Below are 22,592 nucleotides of genomic sequence, written 5' to 3' on the forward strand. Positions count from 1 at the left end.
GCTCCACTCCCTGGATACAGCACTGGAACTCTTCTGGAAACTGGAACTCTTTTCTTACCTAGGCGGGGCCGTGGAAGAAGATGCCTCATCACTCCAAGGCTATTTAAACCACACCCGATAGATGAAACGTGCTTCGCGTTATTCTGCATCTGCAGCAGAACGCTCACCGAGTCTGTTCCAGCCTTTCTTCCTTCGATCCTGAACCTGCAAGAATTATACTTAACATTCCTGTATCCAGTCATCATCAGCACCTGCAAAAGACAAGAAACAGGTTAGCAAGGCAAACTTTACACGCAGAGCTTACTCACCTGATCCATCGGCAGCGGCCGTGTCTTCACGCTGCACCTCCGCCTGCAAAGACAAAAGCATTGTTATACTTACCGGCACGCCGTGAATTCCGGATTTCTTCATTCTGCATCGCCGCCTGTGAAGACAAAGTATTGTTACAACTTACTGGCATTCCGCGGACTCCGGTGCTGCAAACCAACATCTGAAAGACAAAAGAAAAGACATGAAGCAGGTATTTACTTACGCCCATCACGCTCGTCGCAATAAAACGCCTGCGAATACTCCGGCGTCTCTTTAACACGAACTAAGCTGCAAGGAAAGAGACAGTTAGAGCGCTTGCCATACTTACGAATTTCCAGGCGCTTCACTCCATCTTCCATCTCAAGAGTCCTGCAATACATAAGGGAAAAGCATTATACAGAGTCTTCAATATTAACGTGCCACGCATTTAAAGACTATAAAGACAAAAGGTGTCCAGAAACTCACCGCTCGTGCAGATAACGACGGTAACCATCCTCTGAAGTCAAGAGGCCTATGTTTCACCAGTGAAGGAACTGGCAATGGCACCCTGCATCAGACGCAGATGGAGAGCCCAGCATTCACCTATCTAAGGTGAGCACGTTGACCTGGGGGCTCTACGAAAAAGCTGGGAAGAGAGAGAGAGAGAGAGAGAGAGAGAGACATTCAACAACCCAGACCATTAACCCTCATATTCTTTCACCTGCAGAAAACTCACTCTTCGAGTTCGACACACAGTGCGAAGAGGTTCGACCCCAGAAGCCAATCGAGTCCTGCACATCACTTTTCGAGTCACAGACACCTTCCTGCCAAGACCCGCGCCTCCGTGGGAATCAGGTGAGCGTTACACCTCCCTTACCCTCATCCCACCCAACCACACCCAACTCCCCACGCCTCCCACCCCCCATTTTCCCCTCCCAACCCCCCCAACTCCCTCCCCAACTGTTGCCCAGCTCCATCCCTGGATCTCAGGCTCCCCCGCATCTAGCACTTTCCTGGCTCCCGCCTGTACTCGCTGCTCCGCTGGGTAAGGCCGCCCTACTGGCTAGCCTGTTAGGACTGTTATGGGGGGATAGGGTGCTCACATCCTGCCGCTCCTATTTGCTATAAACTCAACACACTTAACTGTACAAATACCCCATATATTTACGTTTTGCTATATTCAAGTCCTTGTGTCCGCTCCAGTCCATGAGATCTACTTCAAGTGCCACCCGTACCCAGTGATGTCCCTCAACCAGAGCCACCACCCACATTTCAAATGGATACCCACTGCACATCATGTCCCGCTACATGTAATGTCTCAGCCACTTATCGTATTACTCTTGCGCTTGATCCGCTTCTTGTTCCGGACAGCCCTGAAGGTCTAGCCAGGTCGTCGCTTCTTCGGGCGTGTGGAAGAAAAACATCTTGCTCTTATGTATCACTTTTAGCTTTGCGGGATACAGCAGCATATATTTGATCCCTGTCGCACGTAGCCTTCTTTTGATCTCCACGTAGCTGTACCGCTGCCTTTGGACCAACACTGTGTAATCTGGATACGCCGTGACAGTGCATGACGCCCTCTTAATGGTTCCTCCTTTACGGAAGTATTCTAAAATCTTCTCGCGATCCTTATAGTTCAGTATTTTCGCTATCATTGGCCGGGGAGGAGCCCCCGGTTGTGGCCTCCTCATGAGGGCTCTATGCGCACGCTCCACAGCAAAACCTTGCGAGAGATTTTCGGCCCCTATTTCCTGCAAGAGTAAATTCTCGACGTAGTCAGTGGGGTCTCGGCCTTCCTCTCCCTCTGGAAGGCCGACCACGCGAATGTTGTTCCTCCTCGCTCTCCCTTCTGCCTCCTCTGCCCGATTCTCCAGGTTAGCTACCTGTTGCTTTAGCACGTGAACCTCTTTCGCATTGCTGCTACTAGTGTCCGTGTTGATTTTCACCGCACTTTCCAAGCTACTCGTCCTCTCAGCCAACGCTCTAACATCCTGTCTCAGCAAGGCGACATCGATGCCCACTGCATCTATCTTGGCCTCCAGGGAAGTGCGCAAGTCCGCCATCGCCAACCCCCATGAGTCTTTTAGTTCCGTGATAGCCGCCAAAATTTGGTGGTTTTCGATCGTTGTAGTGCTCTCCATTGGTGCTGACGCGCCCCTTGGTGCTGCGGTCCCCGGAGACAACTGCGTCTTGGCAAATGCTTCCATTGTGGACTGTCTACCCTTACTCTTGGTTGCAGTTCCTCTTCCCGTCATCTTGCCTGCAGTAGCTTGGTCTCTGACGTGTCGGCTCCGCACTACTATATCAATGCAGACCCAGGTCCCAGAGAGCTGCCCAGGAGAGCTTCCGTACAGGCATGTGTTCGCCGGGCTATTCCTGGAATGGGTTGTGCTCTCCCACGTATTGGTTCATTGGATTGACCGCAGGGATAAGTTCTCCTCGCGTCGCAGGCATCCAACTTTGGGGCCCTCCGCCCAATGTGCACCGTTGGGTATGTCTTGCGCAATCTTCCTCGCACCCTACCCTGTGCAGTGCTTCGCTGTGATGCTGGTTGCACTTAGGCTCTGTTTTAACACGCTTCAATATACCATTTGGCAGCGCCTACCAGCACAACATTACCATGCACCATGCTCCCATGACCCCACATATGTATCCTCGCTGGCTCACCTTCCCAGTAGTGTCGTGGCTGGGCTCATCGCATCATGGGACCGGCTAGGCGTTAGTTCGCTTGCATGGTGGCTTTTTGCGGGGCAACCTGTGTTTTAGCGCCCATTTAGGCAGTCCAGCATTCCACCCGTACTTCGCCGATGGTGCCCTTCTCACTTCTCCATGCCCTTTCAGCGCATTTTCCAGTGGCAGCCTCCTAGTGCCTCAAGGCTTGCCATCTCCTTTGTGAGGGGCTGCTTCCTTTGCGACACCCACCCAGTATTCCTTTCTTTATCGTGCTGCGCCCTGATCCACGTTCTGGGCGCGCTGCGTGGTGCACCTTGACCTGCAGGGGGGTTAGCGCAGTAGTGCAACTCGGCACCTCGTAGTCCTTTGCGACACCCACCCAGTATTCCATTCTTTATCGTGCTGCACCCTGATCCACGTTCTGGGCGCGCTGTGTGGTGCACCTTGACCTGCAGGGGGGTTGGCGCTGTAGTGCAACTCGGCACCTCGTAGCAAAGCTGCATCTGCCGCTTCTTCGTTTTACCGACAGGTCATAATGGTTGGCAGTGTCGGTATCCTTGTTCCCTTAGGTTTGTTTGGCCGGAGTTCCCTTTGTTTCTTATGGGGCACGTCTCCTGTGTATCACTGCCACACTTCCATTATGCGTGCGCCCGCTATGATCTCTCGTCTTTCACAGCCGCTCTTCGTTTCGGCTGCAGAGGTGGCCACCGGCTGCGCCCGGTACCGCCGAATATATCCCAGTTCACGGGCGTTCCATGCCCTCACTGCGGGCCCCCAGGCACCGCGGCACGTCGTGCTCGCTCCTCCTTCAGGGGAGTCTGCTTTGCAGTCTCAGGCTCCTCCGGGGCAGCCCCCCGCCGCCACGTTCTCGCGGGTGCTCCGGTGCGAGCAGGCTTACTCTGTTGGGCTTCCCGGTGCCCTGCTGGGTGTGTGCTTCACGGTGCCTGGCTATTATCCGCACCTCCCTGGGAAGCGCCGGCTCCTCTGACCACTTCAGCCCGAGCGACGGGCACGGTCTTCACTCCTGTGGGTTCCTTTGTCCGCGTCTCGCCGCCATTTTGATATCAGCTCCGCAGCGCTCACCAGCAGCATCAAAGTTCTGTAACTTTTGATGTATCAGTCCAAGCGGCTACTAGCACCGTTATGCACAGATTTGCGTGGTTAAGAAAGTCTGGTTTTGCACCGGATGTGCATTCCAGACTCCAACATGCCCTTTGAGGGGTCTGACCTTTTTGGCAACAAGGCTGACGAGAGCCTTGAGAAGTTGCAGGCCTCAAAGGCGGCAGCCAAATCTTTAGGTGCCACTATTAGGCAGCCTCAGCCTTTTCGACCTATTGGACAGCCTTGTAGGGGTAGATCTTTTCAATACTACTCCTCAGTTGGAAGGGAGAGAGGAATGGCTGGTCAAAGAGGCCAAAGAAAGTTCCTTCATGGTGGACGAGGGAGAGATGCGAAGCCAGCTCAGGCAGGGGCATCTTTACCATCTGCCACTGCATCAGCTGGCTCAAAACCTCTCTTGAGGTCATGAGTCGCAGTTCACCAGTGGGGGCAGACTGTCTCAGCATCTAGAAGAATGGTGAGACAGTGCTTCGGATGCTTGGGCATTGGAAACCATAGCCCATGGGTACTGCCTTCCTTTCATACAGAGACCTCAGAGCAATCCACCAGGGAGCCACTCTTTGAGGATTCCAGATCTGCTCCTTGTGCAGGAGATTTTAACCCTGCTAGCGAAAGGCGTTATAGAACCGGTACCTGTAGTGGAAAGGAACAAGGGATGGTATTCCCCTTCCTTCCGAATACCCAAAAAGAAAGGAGGACTGAGACCTGTCTTGGACTTGAGATACTTGAACAAGTTCCTCAGGAAGGACAAGTTCAAGATGGTCACACTTTCTCAGATCCTTCAGGCCCTCCAACTCCAGGATTGGATGGTGTCATTGGACCGTCAGGATGCTTATTTGCGTGTGTCATTCCATCTCAAGCACAGAAAATACTTGAGATTCGCAGTTGGTGCTTTTCATTATCAATTTCAAGTTCTGCCTTTCGGGCTGACCTCCACCCCGAGTGTTTTCACCAAACTGATGGCGGTAGTGGCAAAGAGTCTCATGAGAGGGGGGATTCACGTCTACCCCTACCCGGACGATTGGCTGATCAGGGCATGCTCTCCCAAAAAAGTCTGGGATCATCTCAACATCACCTGCCACTCTCTCTACAGACTGGGCTTCTCCCTCAATAACCATAAGTCCCATAATGACCCCTTCTCAGAAACTCCAGTTCATCTGAGCTGTTCTGGATACATCCTTGGGAAAGAGCTCACCACCCGAGGTGAGGGCTCAAGGCATTCTACAGATGGTCACCAAATGTTCAAGTGTCCAGCGTCTCCGGGCCTTCGATTTTTCTGAGGTTGCTCGGCCTCATGGCATCCTGAATCTTTCTGGTGCCAGAGGCCTGCCTGAGAATGAGATCCCTTCAATGGGCTCTCGGAACTCAATGGTCCTAGTTATCACGAAAGATGTCGCACCTACTTCTGGTTCCACGCAGGGTTGCTCAGGATCTTCTGTGGTGGGCCTGCGAGGACAACATTCTGAATGGAGAACTCTTTTGGCAACCATGGCCGGAGATAACGGTAGTGATGGGCGTTTCACTCATGCGTTGGGGAGCCCACACTAACGATCTGACATTCTGCGGTCGTTGTGCTCCATCGGCGCCAAACTATATAGCAATCTTTTGGAGCGGAGGGCAATCAGACTAGCGCTGAAAGCCTTCCTGCCCTCTGTGCAGGGAAAGAATGTCCTGATAATGACGGACAACACAGTGGCCATGTACTACCTCAACAAGAGATCAGGTGTAGGGGTCACTACCACTGTGCAGAGATGCAATACAGCTCTGGTACTTGGCAATCCAAGAAGGTATCTCTCAATCTGCTGTTCATCTAGCTGGAGAAGAGAACACAGTGGCAGACGCTCTGAGCAGGCAGAGCACAGTGTCCCACGAGTGGAAACTAGCTCAGGAAGTCCTTCAAGAGATCTTCACCCTTTGGGGCTAGGAGGGCGTGGTACATGGACCTTCTGGACATGTCCATCTGTCCTCCAATAAGTCTTCCACTAAAGAGAGGATCTTCTCTCGCGAGAGGAGGAACAGGTTCTCCATCCAGAGGTCTAAACACTCATCCTTCATGCTTGGTTTCTGAGAGGTGAGATACAAGGATTGGGACCACCCTGATGACGTAATGGAGATTTTGCTTTCAGCCAGAAGGCCAGCAACAATGTCCTTATTCCGTTGCTGTTGGAACAAATTCTGCAACTAGTGCAGGGACACGAATGTAGACCCTTTTCTGTGCAAAACGCGTGAGATGTTATCCTTTCTACAATCCTTAGCCAATCTGGGGCTCCAGGTTGGAACCATTAAAGGCTATTTGGCGGCGCTGTCCGTCTTTAAGCGCTCGTCTGAAGAATGTTCATATTCCAAAATTCCACTGGTGACATAATTTCTAAAAGGGCTAACCAATGTGTTCCCCCGTCTCCTTTCCAGTTTCTAATCTGGGACCTTAATTTGGTACTAAATCTCCTAATATGTGCACCTTTTGAACCTTTACACTCCTGTCTTCTAAGGTTGTTAACCTTTAAAAGCATTCTCTTGGTAGCCCGTAGAGTGAGTGAGTTGCAGGCACTTTTGTCAAAGCCACTCTTTACTATCTTCCATAAGGATAGGGTTGTTCTGAGGGTTAAACCTTCATTTTTACACAAAATCATTACGGATGTTCATATCGGACAGAACATTTGTTTACCTTCTTTCTATCCCCCACCTCATCCTGGCAAGGAGGAGAGGTTACATAGGTTGGACCCTCGCAGAGCTTTAAGCTTTTATATATCTAGACGGTCAAAACTTTGCATTGATGATCAGCTTTTCATTGGCTATACAGGCCACAAACTGGGTCAGGCTGTTATAAAATGGACCATAGCCAGGTGGATCATTCTGGCAATATCAGAATGTTAGACTGGCAGGGAAGTATCCTCCTGAAGGATTAAAGGCCCATTCCAGCAGGGGCATGGCTACCAACAGCCCTGGAAAGGGGTGTACCGGTAAAAAGTATTTGTGAAGCAGCAACGTGGTCTACTACATGTTCACAAAACATTACTGCCTGGAGTCTTCCCTCGTCAGGATGGAAGCTTTGGAAAAGCATTCTGCATTCGGTTCATGAGAACTTTTTTAAAAATCAAATTCTACTCCCTCCTCCAAATCAAATACTGCTTTGGGAGTCTATCAAAGATGAGGAATACTTGGGAGGACCCAATCCATTCAAAGAACAAGTTACCCCGGGTAATGTTCTTTTGACTGGATGTCCTTCCAAGTATTCCTCATCGCCCTCCCAACCTACCCCTCAGTAGAATTTCCCATGCTATTACAGCTTTTGCTCATTCAAGGCCGAGTACGGTCAAACCCGTGGTTCTGCAGGTATTTTTACTGTGGGGAAAAAAACAGAACTGAAGCCAACGGGCGCTGCGCGTGCTATATACATTCAATGACCTCATCCTCGAGACGGATGCCCTGGAGGGACATCGAGTCAACGCCATCGACGTACAGCGCCCTCTGTTGGAAAATATATTCTGAAGCTGGATAACAAATATCAAAGATGAGGAATACGTGGGAGGAACATTACCAGGAGTAAGTAACTTGTTCTTCTCAGTCATTGGCACCATTGTATAAGCTTGCATGCAACCCACCTGGCCTCCCCAAACGTTCGTCATTGCTGTTAATCTCACTCTTCGAATCCGAGGTGTGAGGTGATTGGCGGGGGGAGAATGGATTTAATAGTTTAGCAGGGCAGTTGGGTGTTGAACTAAAACGAGCCCTACTGGCCTTAGAAATATCTCAATGTGGGTTCTATACATAATGTAGACGTGTGTATAGCCGTGAGAAAGAATTATTTAACCTGTGGATTCGGTGATTAATCCAGTGGAGTCCTCACGGATTCCCCGGCGGTGCCCTCCTCCCAAGTGGCCAGGGAAAGGCAACCGCTACCTGACCCTGACCCTGGGGGCGATTAAATAAGGGAGGATTACATGGGAGGAGACGACTACCGGGGAGATGTCATGACATTGGATGAGACATGTTATCACCCATTTGCCCATGTAGAAGACCCCCTTAATACCCAATAGCCTAATAGCATACTGCATATATCTGTTCCCCTCCTTTTTGAAGAATAGTAAAACCTTCTCCCAATATCATTCAACCCAACCTTCTATTTCTGATAAAAGCGGCACAAGCTCCAGCTTCTCTTTTTTGAGAACTGATTTGCCATGTGGAATTAAGAACACTTTTTCCAATGTTAAACAACAAGTAACATCAGTGGACTTCAATTCCCACAAGTACTGAGACGAGGAGGATGAGGGAATTGATGCAGGGCAACAAGCATGGAGAGCGTATTAGTTGTTGAAGAAAGACACTGCTACACAGAACCTTTAAAATATGGTGTTAGGCAGATTCCTGTGCAGTGCCCTTAGGGACCACTACACACAATTAAGACTACAAGTGGTAATACAAGTTCACCTTTGGTACAAGCCTGTACTACTATGTTAAAGTGGTAGCAGTAGCGGAGCAGCCAGGCTTATCTCAAGAGTATATGAGCAGTAGCAGAGATTACACAAAGAGACCACAATTACTGTGACTCAAGCAAACACTGACTCAAGGTTTCAGGTAAAAAATAGAAGTACATTTATTTTTAAACCATTTGTTAAAAACACAACACTTCTATTAATTCAAAACCACACGTAAAATACACTACAACCAACCAATTCACTTGGTACAGTATAACTCAATGTAAGTACCCTCTGTTTTAACGGACCAGTGTTGTGAAACAAAAGATGTTCCCGGGGACACATATGCAATCACTTTTTGACAGTAATGACTGTTCGGTCTTACTAAAGATATGCGTATCCGCGGCAAGAAATTATACCGGGGCAAAAACACACTTAGCACCCAAGTTAACCAGAGAGAGTTGGGGGTAAAAATCATAGGCAATACTTTTGTCAGGGCAGACAGAATCAGAGAACACTCATTGACAGAAATTCATGAGTCAATAGGCTGGAGCCAGTGTCAAGTGGAACCGGGTCCCTGTTGTCGAGGATCACACAGTCGGACAGTTCAAGATTCGACGTAGCCAGGAGTACTTAGATATTGTCAATAGAGGAAGCAAAAGTTATAAGAAGGAGGGAAGATGAGGGCGTGCCTTGAAGGAGGAGGAGAAAAGGGATTCACCCTAGCTCCTCGAAGCAGAACACAGTACCTTATTCAAGGAAGAAACTGGTGCCACGGCAGTTGTTCCTGGTAGTTTTCTGCAGACCCACGTTTCCTGCAGCTTCGGCAAGAAGGACGACGTCTGGAGGGGTCTGCACTACGCAGGGATGAAGCCAGCAGCAGTGACGGTGAAGAAAAGGTGCGCTCCTTTAAAAAACAGGAGGCTCTTCAGATGGCCATCCGGACCACTATAGCAGTGTGCAGCGATTTCGACCACGAAGAGGATCCTCTGGCTGTGGAAGATGAGCTGGTTGACCCCACCAGGCTCAAGGGAAGAAGACTCCGGACTGGATCTTCTCTGGTCGTCGAAGGGTAGATAGCTCAGGACTGCAGCAGGGCTTCACCGGGACGGAATAGTTGCAGCAGCCGTCTTCTTCTTCGGTTCCTTGTAGTTCCAGTGGCGACTCTGACTTCCAGCCCAAGAGTCCTGCCTTTTATGCAAAAATCCCCCATTCACACAGTCTGGCTGTCAATCACGCAGCAGGGGGGTTGTCCAGCCCGGACAACCACCTCAGCCAATCATGGCAAAGTGTGACTTGGGTTTCCTAGGATACCCTGTGCAGGGGATGACTACACCCCTCCCTCACATTCAGCCCACCTAGACACCCAGGCGCCTAGAGGAGGGCTTCTTGGCAGAAGCCCGCCAAAAGACAGTGAACAAAGAAGGCAAACTTTGTTTGCCGCGCAAAGTAAAACACAAGAAGGACTGTAACAAAAAGAAATGGTGAATAAACACGACTGTAGCCAAATGAAAAAGTATTTGGTCAAGCGCGAGGCTAATATAATAGCCTAAAACAATACCACGTTTATATAGTATAAACGCGGTAGAAAAGTTAGGGTAGATAACACTGCCACCAGCCAAGTCTAAATGTTAAAAGAGAAAAACAATGCTCTAGGAGGTACAGATAAAAAGGGCTAGGAAGTAACCCTTTCCAATACTCCATGTAAAATGGGGTGTACTGGATATGTGGTTAAAGGAATATGTAAAGTTAATGGCAACTTTACCCTTTTCTGGGGGACAGTAGTCAGCCCCAGAAATGGAGTCGGTGGGAAGTCTAAAAGACAACCCTGTGTCACTGCACTGAAGGTGCTGTGTTACACACAAACGGAGGGGGCTAATGAAGTGGTGTACTCCAGAGCCCACAATCACAAAAACAGATGAAATACACATGGCAAAACATGGGTTAGAGTGGGGGAAAAGCTCACTCTTACCAAGTGAAAAAAACAACTCCAAAAATCCAGCAAAGCTGCTGAGGGAATCACTAGCTAAGGGAAATTAGCCATTGAATGAGAATCCTCCCTAACAAATGGTAACGGAACTAAGGATAGCATCTCGGAAGGCAACGTGACCTCTTAGTTGCAGTTGGTGAGCCAGTGGCGTGAGACCGTGTGGCAGAGCAGAGAGGCTCGCCATTGGAGTGGGACAGACGTGCTGGCCGAGGGATCTGCCGTGGAGATGTTGCTAGAGGAAAACTGGGCATTTTGCAGGCAAGTGAAGCATCGCAGTCCTTACCGGGAGCTGAGGAGAAGCAAGTGTGCAGGAGCGGAACCGCAGAAGAGGCTGGAGAGACGTCGGAGCCACACGGATTGGGAAGGAAGGGATAGAGAAATGCTGCGTAAGCACGAGGAGTGCCGAAAATGCTACAGAGAACCGGTGAGTCTACCAGAGCAGAGTGGGGACCCCGGGGCGTTTCGGCTACCGCTCCATAAGAAGTTTTTGAACTTTAAGAAAATCTGAACATTGCGCATTTGCTGAAAGTGAAATGCAAAGAGGAAGTATTTTGGAGAAAAGGGCAAAGCGCCAATTAGAACCCCAATGAGAAGGTAAAAAGTGGGGAAGCTTAAATTGGATATACCAAGGCCAGAACGGTATATGCTACTTGCTGATAAAGAGAAACTGTAATACAAGTTGAGGAAGTCCTGGCAAGCAAATACCACACAGTTGAAGAAGAGAAAGTTCTCATACACGGCAGTTGTGAATTTAAAACCAATCCTGGCAGGAGAGTATACAAGGAGGTTGCAAGCATATAGGAAGTCCTGGCAGGGGAGTATACCAGGCGAAGTGTAAACCTATGAGAAAAGACAAGATAAGACTGTGTTCATTGAATAAAGAAGGAACTTGTGTTGAAGAACTAGTAAGGTTAATCAGTTTTGAGGATTGTTGTAAACCAAGAGAAACCGCAAGAACTGTTAGTCCAAGAGACATTGTTAATCCATTCAATAATTCTGGGGAAGGGAAGCCTCCCTGGAACGTAGGTCTTTCCACCTTGGAGAACATTTCTGTTGGAGTTGTGCTATCTTTATTTTATGAACACTTTTTGGCAAGCATCAGGTTAAAGACATTTCCCTTGTCACTTTATTTTGTTTATAGTGTGAAGGTCAGGTTAGAATGTTTGAACACAAGGATGGCTTCCGATTTCTGACATCCTGACAGATAGTTCCTTCGTTTTTAGTTTTAGGTAGGGAAATTCCTCTTAGTGCAGGGTCAGAGAGGTATTTTCCCAACCAATTTAAATAAAAGTCTTTAACCAAAAACATGACAACTTTGTGTTCCGCTTTCATTTTTGACCCCTCATAATTCACACCTCAACATCTTGGTAGGTGAGTCTACTAAATGCACAAATGATGGACAACTATACCTATAGGTAGGTAACATTGATTTTACTGATTGTAGTGGCTGTAGTACTCGTCCTATTCCTCTTTCTTCCTTGTCACCTGCCCACCCCACCACCCCTGCTAAAAGAACAGTGTTTAGTGCCATTTTCTTGAATCTAATTCCGCACAATCAGTACTCCGGTCATGTAGTCTTCCATGAATGACCTCCCAAAAGAAAGGGGTCTAATAGACTAGGATAGCATAGACTCTACAGTCAGTAAGTTGTCAGTGTTCGAAATGAAGACTGGATAAGCAGGAGCTAAAAGCAGCTCCCATGTATCGCGCATTAACCAGTGACCAGGAGCTACCACAGAGGACCCAGGAGCTAGTACATAGCGTTCTGCAAATCTAACTTCCACATAAGATGCAAACCTATTATTTTGTCCATTATTTAGTACCCTTTAAGCTTTAAATATCGTATAGATGTGTCCTAATGTTTATTTATAGATTGTCCCAAACGTACAGAATTAACTTCACATAGTAGCTCCTGGTAGCTGTTGGTGTCAAGCTACCCAGGCTCTCCTAGCCGAACAGTAGGAGCTAAATAGCTTCCAGTTCCCCTCAATTCCAAACCCTGCTTGTATTGATTTCTGTATTTGTGATATGGCAAAAGACCAGTGGCGACGATGAGACCTCTGCAATTTTCCCAGTTGTCGTTTCCATCTACTCTGTGTACATTTCAAGCTAAGCATCTGTTCCTGTCTGATCCACAAATCATAACGTTTACTTTGTAAGTAAAATAAAGTGATTAAGGTTTACCCCAATAAACAGGTAGTTTTGTTAATGTTCAGAAAGTTATTGTGGTCCTTTGATGAAAACAAAATGGGCACAGAATTGGATGGGCAATTTGGCCCTTGCATTCTGTGCCTGCATCATGCTGTATATAGGTTGCTTCATTCACATTGGGAATTCAGCCCTCCAGGGTCTATGCCTGCCTGGCACACATCTGACATTCAGGTATGAATTGTATACCTGAAGCCATATGAATGCAAATGGGCTCGGCCGCAAACCCATTTAGGTTCACGTTGCACACTTGCAGTGACCTTCCTTAAAGAGACTGTCTCTGCAAATGCTTTTTGTACATTTACACTCCTGTCAGATGTGCAAATGGAAAAAAGTGGTTGACATGTTCATGGGCATTATGAGCATTTCTATGTGGATATGAAATATAAGCAGGTGCAGTAGAGGGGGCGTAGGGTCTGCCTCATCCCTACATTAATCAGGGGTTCTTCTGCCAGTTCTCAGGCATGACACATTCTGCAAAATTTGCTGGTGGGTAGAAAAACATTTACACTAAGCCATTTACAAGAATAACATATATTTTGTTAATCACACCACCCTGCAGAATCTGTGATGTTTCTCCACTTGTGTACGCACTTGATACACAGATTACAAACCTATTTATGAATCTGGCACACATTGGTTTTGAGGTGTAAACCGTGTTTTCTTACCCATACTTTATTTTGTAGACTACACCAGCAGTTAAGGGAAACTGTTGAGAAGCAGTTGGAGTCCATTCCTGATGCCACAGGTTTGGGCAATGATGTTTTTACAGAAGAAGAAGTTATTAAAAATCTTCAGGAGCAGTTGCAACTGGCTAATCAAGTACGTTTTTACCACATATTCTTTTCTGATTTTTGTTTTTTGAATAGGGAATGGTTTTTTCTTCACACATTAGCCATGAAGAGGGCATGTTTACGCTTTTGGATACGTGTATTTGTATGACTGAAATTCTTAAAATTGACAATTCTTTCCTGTTTGTAGATATTAGATTGTATTAGGGCAAACGTGACAGTGACGTTTTAATGTTTGTTTTTATGATATTACCCGTACAAGTGCCCATGTTGTTAAGAATCAGTTAATTGTGCATAAGGGTCTAAATAAATCCATCATTTCATAACAAAATGCTTTACCAATTGGCTTGTCAGATTTAGGGGTAAAATAGGGGTTCAGGAGTTAACTGAATGATTGAGGCAGGTTTGGTTTTGCTGCAAGAAGCTTTGAGGATTGTCCATAGAATAAGTTCCCCAGCATAATATCTTCTCAACCTGCTTAGAAAACCTAAGTGCCCTATCTCATAAGCAGGTTATGGGTTGGAACAGATGTTTTATTGAGTAACATAGCTGGGACCAGAAGTAGATGGTCATTGATGAGCTAAACAAAGTGTTTGTAACGCTCACCTGGTATCCACGGGGACGTCACTCAGCCTGTTCTGACCTTTTACGACCTCGAACCCTTCCCTGGAGGCTATTCGACTGGAGAGGGGGCCTGAAACACAGGATTGGTAGATTTTAACTCCCTATTGTCTCTGTGTTCTTGAACCCCTTCTTCCCCGGGGTCCAACCCCTCCCTTTGATCCACAGCTCACCTTATTTTCTTGGAAAGTGTGCTCTCCGTCCTGCTTTCAGCGCAGGGGCGCCTTGATTGATGCGGGCTCGTTGCTGCCTAGTTACTTCACTGGCAAGAGTCTGACAGGTAAGTATAATGAGTCTTTTGAACAGTTCTCTAACTTTGTTCCTTTCCTTCCTTAGATGATGGCCGGCGTCCGGGGATGGCGGCGTGCTGCTGAGATGAGTAGCGCTGAAGGTGAGTGAGAGCGCGATGCACCCCTTTCATATTTGTATTGAACTGAGTTCTTTTCCTGTGTCTTTTAGGTGCCGCGACCTTTTCAGCGTGGATGCCGGTTATGAAGAACAAATGCGGTGAGTAAGCGGGCGGTATGCAGCGCCTCTAAATGTTTCCACACTAACCTGGAGTGTCTTTTCCCTCTTGCAGATGGATGAGAAGTTTCGGAGACAGAGTTCCCCCCGAGCGGCTGGGATTCAGGTAAGCGTTTGAGGCTCGTACAGTATTTAAAAATAAGCGAAGATTTGCAGAATGCTTACTAATGCCTTTTTTCTGTTCTTTTCCCTTTTCCTTAGGAAGCGGCGTGCCAGGATGGGAATGACCCTGCCGAAGATGCCCGCAGAACAGAAGGAGCGATGAATGATGGGCAGAAGCGCCGCAAGGTAAGGCTGTTCCTAACGGTGTTCTTGTTCTTGCAGGAGCTGAGCGCAGAAGAAAGATGCAGGCCTACAGGAGACCGATCGGAACACAGTGAGTGTCACGCTGCAGGTGCAGAAAACACAAAGCATGTTTCTCAGCCTGGGCATGGCTTAAATAGTCTCTGGGTATCCCAGGTGTCTCTGGGCTGAACCACACCCAAAAGACTAGACTACACATGCAGTTCTCGGAACCGAAATATGTGGGGGCATCCATCTTGTCCCCATCAGTGCACTACAAGTCCAATCCTCAATGTTATCCTATGGGATTGAGTGAGTCTGGTGCCACAAGCGCCAAATCTGACTCGAAGTGGGTCTTTGGAGGGATGGAGAGGCCCTTGAGGGCCATGTAGGTGATTGTGGCCTGGCTCCAGCCTGACATCTTGGAGGGCTGGGGCATGAGGGGCAGGAATCATGACTGTGATCTAACATTGATCCATGCATAGCCAATACCTAGTTGATTGTGATTGACCTGCAACCAATCTCACTATCAACTTCTGCACTGTTTCAGTGCAAACTTGCCACACCAACAAAATATATGCCTACGGTTGTCACTAATGCTTCAGTTTCTGGATAATTTGCAAATAAAATGTTAGCTTCGCTAAGGGGTGGGACAAGTGTCTTTATTTTGGAATTTGCTTGGGGGCATGCAACATGTGGTGCAGAATAATTGAGAATTCTGCATTGTATAATTTGCTCCCGACAAGTAACCAACTGACTTTTTGGGAAAAAAATTATTCATCCTTAGTCGATTTGGTCGAAAAGGTGGGGAGAAGAAAAGAGAAAACCCCAATATGAAGCTTTAGTTCTTTCTTGCCGACGCGTGGTATTCTTTGCAACTCGGAATCAGATTTTATTTGATCTGGGGATTTGGCCCCGCTATTACTACTGAACCAACAGTCATATGGATTGTTCATATTATTTGTGGACCAGATTTGAAAAAGGCTCAAGGCAGCCGAAACGCGTCTAATCGCATATGGGGTTAAAAGAGTTGTGTGATGGTTCATTAAAATCAAGCAGATTTAAACTTGATGGCGCTGAGTCCTGGATTCACTTCAATTTTTACTATTTTTGCCGATGGTTAGGCTTTTTTTTTACCATCCGAATCCAGTGACCTGCGACATCCACTGGATTTTTTGGCCGTAAGGGTATGGCCTTTCAACAACAATGTTGATTTGAAGATTATTCAAGGGATTGTAAGGAGTCGCCTATCAGAGCAACCAACACAAAAGCCCCTTTTTTTCAAAATACTTTAGTTCCAACTTGACCCACACTAAAAAGCATGTGCAAAATGTTTTGATCCTTGGCTAATCTAGTTGAAAGCTGACCATTCCCATTAACTCGGGATACAGGCTAGTTAAGACATCTGCCTTAACATTACTGAACTTTATTTAAAGATCCTCTTCAGAGAAAATGTGGCCCACCCCTCTTGGTGACTATCCTGGCACAGAACTTGTACTACATGAAGATGATCTGATTTTAGCCAGATCCCAAAATTCAAACCTTCTCCCAACAGTAATTCTCCACACAGAACATGCATTCTTTATGTTATGACATTTGTATGATCCCTACTGCCATTCGTATGGCCTTGAAGCGCTGTGGGGATGACGACCCTTTTGGAGGACCATGGTCTGAGGTGTAGAGGAAGGATTCTAAAATGCATGTGTGCCTTTTTTAGACAGTCTGAAGGTAGGTAGGGTGGCTACGTGCATACTAGAAGCCCATAGAAATCCTAAGAGAGGATGGGGGTGCTGTGACAGACAGACCGGGTTGAAGGAGACTGATTATGTGCACAGCTGCTCTGAATCTTTTCATGGGACTCGGCTGCATTCTGTTGGAAGTAGTGATGTGTGTTGGGTGGGTGAAGTCGAGCAGTTTATTGCAGATGTATGGGGTGAGTGGCCCCGCCCCGGGAGGGATACAGTTATGTTCAATTGTGATGGGGGTGTTAGACAATAGAGAATCAAGGTTGAGACCTAGATAGAGCAATGGCTTGTGGCGATTCTCATAAGGCCTGACTGACATTTTTTCTGTGGGGTACTAGGTTCCACCTTGTTGACTCATCCGGGTACCCCGCATTCCTGACTATTGGGGTAATAGTTCACACAGGAAATGGATGTGGCGGATGGGCCCCTAATCACCTTAACCCAAGGAAGGCCCACCACTTGACGTGAGTGCACATTTCTATGTAAGCAAGTTTATTGTGCAATCGCCCAGGGAGGAGCTAGATGACGCTGTAGAGTCAAAATAACCCGAGTGTCCCGGAACCACACAAGTTGACCTTATATAAATATTTGCAACGGTTCAAAAAACACTCCCATTTATTTTATTCCAATCCACCCCCCACATGTGATTGGAGAAGACCTATAAAAGAAATTCAATCTTTCACCCATTCTCATTGGCTGCAGCAATCTTAACTACCATCATCAGCTTGTGTTTACAACTCACCCTCTTTTAAGATTTGTCCGTTGTAGGTTGTGCCGTCATGATATGGTTACACAGTCACATACAAATGTAATTCATTGCAGTCTCAGCTGCTCTGAAACCTTTTAACCCTAAACGTAATTGCACATGGTTTGCACGAATACTTCAAACGACATGAGTAGAAGGAGAATAAACAGGTTCCTTTTGAAGTGACGATAACCTTCTCACCCACCCGAGCTTACTGGCGACATTGGAACATTCTAATCTAAAACGACTACCAATTCAACACTCATGGCGTCTGGCCACATCCGAGAAAACAATCGAAACAGGGAGTTTCGGTCAACTCTGGCCTCAAGCATCCTTCACTCCACTTTCATTGTTGGTCAAAAACAAATCTCTCTGCAAGCCCCCACGTACTAAGAAAAAGATTACATTGGCCTTTTGCGAAACTAGCAGGCACATCGGCCTTCTGCGAAACTAGCAGGCAACACAAATCCTGGTCATTTTGTTAGCTGACAATCTGCTAAGGCTCATTACTTCTTCCTCTGGCCTCTGAAGCCCTGCAAAACCAATTGTTCAGAGACGCTCCAAGTTCACCTCACAAACTCCTGGCTCTAGAGTTTAATCCATTTATAAAAAAAAGCCCACTACATGTAGATTTATAAATTCCCTGTGTATGTATATCAGTGTGCATGTATGTTTAATAACTACAGTTTCTTATTTACATTGGGTTGTTCATGACAAGTCCTCTTCCTCGCATGCGCATTATGAAACTCCTTGTCAGCTTCTAGGCACTTCGTAGCACACCATATCTGGATCGTGTTTATATTTAATTTGGCGATTTTGACCTTTATCTTGCTGCCTGCGTGCAAATCTAATGTGTATCAGCTTGAACACAAAGTAACACTTGAAGTAACACATCCCATTCACATTTGCCAACACTGGATACATAAATAAAATTGCAACCTTGCGCTAACTTTGCTGCACCCCCAGTCGCAAAACGTGTACCCCTCTTCATTATTGGGACCTTTCCTGACCACCCCAACATGGACTAGGGCTGTCTGGATGCTGAAGGGAAGAGCCAAGTTTTGAGTTCCTTCCTGAAGGAGGTGATCCTCTATGCGGCGGATGGAGTTCCAGATGGTGGGTGTTTGGACTGAGAAAGACGATCCCCTATTCTGGATGATTTTGCCACTGGGATGACGAGGAGGAGTGTTGTGGCTGATCTCAGGTTTCTTGTGGGCCTGTAGCGTGTAAGTTTATTTTGCAGATATTCTGGTCCTTTGTTGTGGAGAGCTAGGTGGACATGAAGGTGGATTGTTGGCCAATCGGCAGCCAGTGAAGGACACTGAGGGCGGTGTGATGTGTTCTCTTGTGCCTAGGGCAAGGATGAGCCTTGCTGCTGTGCTAGTTGAGATGTGGGCCCCCCAAGTATAGGGTGTTGGCATAGTCTAAGCATGAGAGTACAATAGCAACTATAGCAGAGACTATGTGAAGAAAGGTGGGGTAAGGAAAGATACAGCAAAGAATGCGCATGTGTAGGTAGCAGTTTTGGTATCGGAAATTGATGTGGTATCATAGGCTCAGGTCTGTGTCCATGATGCATCCAATGTTTTTAACTGTGTTGGTGGGGGTGGGCCTAGAGAGAGGGGCCATGGGGTGGGTTGGGGGAAGAGGGCTGTCTGGGTTGAGAAGGAGGTGATTAGCAGTTATCCAGTGTTCGATTTCTGAGAGACATGATGCGATGTTGGGGGAGGCAATGGCTTTGGGATTTTGAAGACGATTCGGGTGTTTGCGCAGTTGTAGCAGGATAGGCCATAAGAACGGATGAGTGCGGGGAGGGGGCGCAGGTAGAGCTTAAAGAGCAGATGGGAGAGATAAGCGCCCTGTGGCACTCCATGGGCAACACGGCGGGGATTCGAGGAGGAAGGAGGCACATGTTTTATTTGGATCTTTTTGAGAGGAAGGAGGTTTTTGACTCAGTTTCATCCCTGATGCCGAGAGAGTGGAGTCTGTCCTTGAGGGTGGTATGATCAATGGTGTCGAAGGCTGCCAAGAGGTTGAGTAGAATTAGTGCAGCACCACCTTCCAAGCCTGTACCTTTTAGGATCATCCCAAATGGAGACTAGGCACGATTCAAATCCTCTTGGTGGTCTGAAGCAGGATTGGGTGGGGTTGAGGAGTTGGTTGGTTTCTGTGAAATGGCCTAGTTGGTTTAGCTATGAATTGGTTGTTGGAAATGGGTCTGTAATTGTGTTGGACAAGGGGATCGAGTGAGGGCTTTCTGAGCAGGGTCTTGATGTAGGAGGTCTTGAATGCTGCTGGGAAGGTGCCACAACTGAGAGATGTGTTAACAATAGATCTTGTGATATCGCTGGCATGTGTTGAAGATAGGATTTCTTTTTGTAGAGTGAAGGTGGCCTGAGGGGGCAGGGGATCCTGAGGTACGGCTGTTAGACAGTAGATTTAGAGATTAAGGGTGGGCGAGAGGGGAGAAGGAAGAGAAGATCAGGAGGGTGGAAAATGGTTCTGATGTCCTGTTCGAGTTTGCCGCAGAGGGGGTGGTGAGTGATGCTATTTTAGTGACTATGGCAATGTTTATTTCTAGGGCTATGTTGTGGAAGTGGTCTGAGAGGGGAGTCAGAGTGTTTGGGTGTGGGTGGTGGAAGACGCGGTGCATGCTACGGCATAGAATTTGGAGATGAGCTTGTGGAGTTCCCTATAGGTGTTTGGGGCATTGACGCTTCTATTCCAGTAACAGGATTTTTTGGACTTTACGTATTTCTGTGCAGTAAGTTTTGAGATGGCCGGTGTATGCTTTTCTTTTCGGCAATGGTTCTGCACGCCATCTGCTTTCTAGGAGGTGGCTCTAGGATTTGAGAGTTTTGATAGCTGTGGTGAACCATCTAGGGGAGGGGGCGTTACTTGGTAGCCATGGAATAGGCTGGGAACCCTGTGAGCTCTGTGATCCGACTACTTGATCCCACCAAGAAACGCATATTTTTTTGATCAGCGGCGGCCCAAAAAGTATGTACAGGCGTGGGAAGGCACAGAGCAGAGCATGAGCAGGCTGGCTGCACATTTATAGCGAAGGAACAGTCGGATTGTTACTTTGTACTGAGAGGCTGGCCGCGAAAGGGACATCAAAATGGCCGCATACGAGAACAAAGAGATTCCGAGGGGCGCACCCTTGAGATGGAGGAGCTGTCTCCGTTCGACAACAGCAGAGGCGGATCGCTAGCGGTACAAAATAATTATCACATTGCCCAGTCCGGACGGCCGCAGTGAAAGAGGGTCCCCCACCTGCACAGCCGAGGACCTTGACGAACGGAGGAGGCATACCGATCTAGAGGGCCCGTGTGCACTATTAAGGCGGTAAGTGGCTCCCCAACGGCTGGGTACGGCAGTGACAATACTCCCAGTGAAGCAGGGGGAGAGACGCTGGTGAAGTGCCCTGGGAGCGGAGCGCGGACAATCGAGGGAACCAGCAGATACCATCGGCCCTTTGGGGATAACAAGAACCCACCCTTGCTGGGACTGAAGACCACGGGTGAAGGGGCTGACCCACGACTCGTAGACACAGCGCTATGTCTAATAAACCCCCAAGACTGAAGGGTAAGCAACCCACATTAGACAAATACACTAAGACGCCGCCCGGCCCGGAGGGAGCCAGGAGCCAAGACCGAGCCCAAGTTGGGAGCAGTGCCACCATGGACACGAACCAGGAGGTCCTTGAGGCGATCGCCGATCTGAAGGTGGCTTGGGAGACCAAGCTTGAACTGGCGGTGACAGAACTAAAAACAGCGCTGGAGCTCCAGGTTGGGGCAGTGCAAAGAGGACATGAATCTACTACAGTAAGACGTTAGGTCTCTGGCGGAGCGCACGGAGAACCTCGAGAAGGAGATGGGCCCTAACACGGCGGAATGTGCTTCCCACCGGTTGGAGCTTCACGCCTTGGTACAGCGAGTGGGTAATTTGGAGAGCAGAGCGGAGGAGGCGGAAGGACGAGCCCGGAGGAATAATATCCGTATTGTTGGACTGCCGGAAGGAACAGAAGGCCATAACCCCACGGAGTTCGTTGAAACAATGTTACAGTGAATCACTGGGGGAGTGCTGTCTCAGGGGTTCGCAGTGGAAAGGGCGCACAGGGCCCTAACGAGGAGACCACCGCCAGGAGGCCCACCTAGGCCGGTGATCGCCAAGATACTTAACTACAGGGATCGAGAAAGGATCCTGGAACACTTTCGCAAAGGTGGGACAGTACAAAGAGGGTCGGCAAACATAACGGCTTACCCGGCTTATACCTTGATGGTGCAGCGGAGCAGAATGAACTTTGGGCAGTCAAGAGAAGATTGCGAGAAGCGGGTCATAAGTACATGTTGCTTTACCCAGCTAAACTAAAAGTTTTTCACAAGCACAGAACTTTGTTTTTTGAAACACCGGAAGAAGCTAAGGGATGGCTCGACACGCAAGGTTGCCCCCAGGAGTCGGACTTTCGGACGGGAGAAGGAGGTGACGCGGATAAGTAATGAGCGAGAGGGGCACCGGGGGGTGTCAGAACTTAAGACTATGGGACTTGAATATAGTCACTGAAGTAGCTTGCTAAATGGTGTGATCAGCTGGGGGAAACACATGATCCGCGAATATTGCGACCATGACTTTGACAAGGAGCCTTGCAGGACCAACCTTTACATCCCCCATTTAGAGTTTAGTTAGGTCGCCGATAGTGCGGTGACACCCTGCTGGGGACTTGCCTGGGGGGGTACCAGGGTAGGCCCAAACGCGGGGGATCCTGAGATCCAGGGATGGAGCTGGGCAACTGTTGGGGTTGGGGTAGGGTGAGGGAGGGGGGAGGGAAGGGGTTGTGTGCTGTGGTTTGTTATAGTTGGGGAAGAGTTATGGGTTGAGCCTACACCTCACGGAACACGAGACGAACCATGGGAGACCTTAAGATAGTCACTTGGAACGTTAGGGGGCTCAATAGTTATCTGAAGTGGAACAAGGTAATGATGTACCTGCGCAGACAGAAAGTGGATATAGCCCTGTTACATGAAACTCATTTAATGCAAGATAAACTGGAAGTGGTACGGAAAAAGTGGAGAGGGACAGTGGTAGGGGCAACATACTCTGCCTATGCAAGAGGGGTAATCACATGGGTGGCCCCACATGTTCCGTTTCAGTTGCTGAGCTCGCAGGTAGAGGCGGATGGTAGGATGG

General features: G+C 48.1%; 1 protein-coding gene across 3 annotated transcripts in view; it reads left to right on the top strand.

Moving 5' to 3' along the window:
* SCLT1 (sodium channel and clathrin linker 1) overlaps window positions 1-22,592 on the top strand; it is a 1,687,870-nt gene that overhangs the window by 294,386 nt on the left and 1,370,892 nt on the right. For all 3 annotated transcript variants that reach the window (XM_069631056.1, XM_069631057.1, XM_069631058.1), the window contains exon 7: window positions 13,380-13,515. In XM_069631056.1, the coding sequence (XP_069487157.1) occupies window positions 13,380-13,515 (136 nt within the window). The remainder of the gene's footprint in view (window positions 1-13,379; window positions 13,516-22,592) is intronic.

This window comes from Ambystoma mexicanum, chromosome 6q (genome assembly GCF_040938575.1).
Source record: "Ambystoma mexicanum isolate Mex_15411 chromosome 6q, UKY_AmexF1_1, whole genome shotgun sequence".
Lineage (NCBI taxonomy): Eukaryota > Metazoa > Chordata > Amphibia > Caudata > Ambystomatidae > Ambystoma > Ambystoma mexicanum.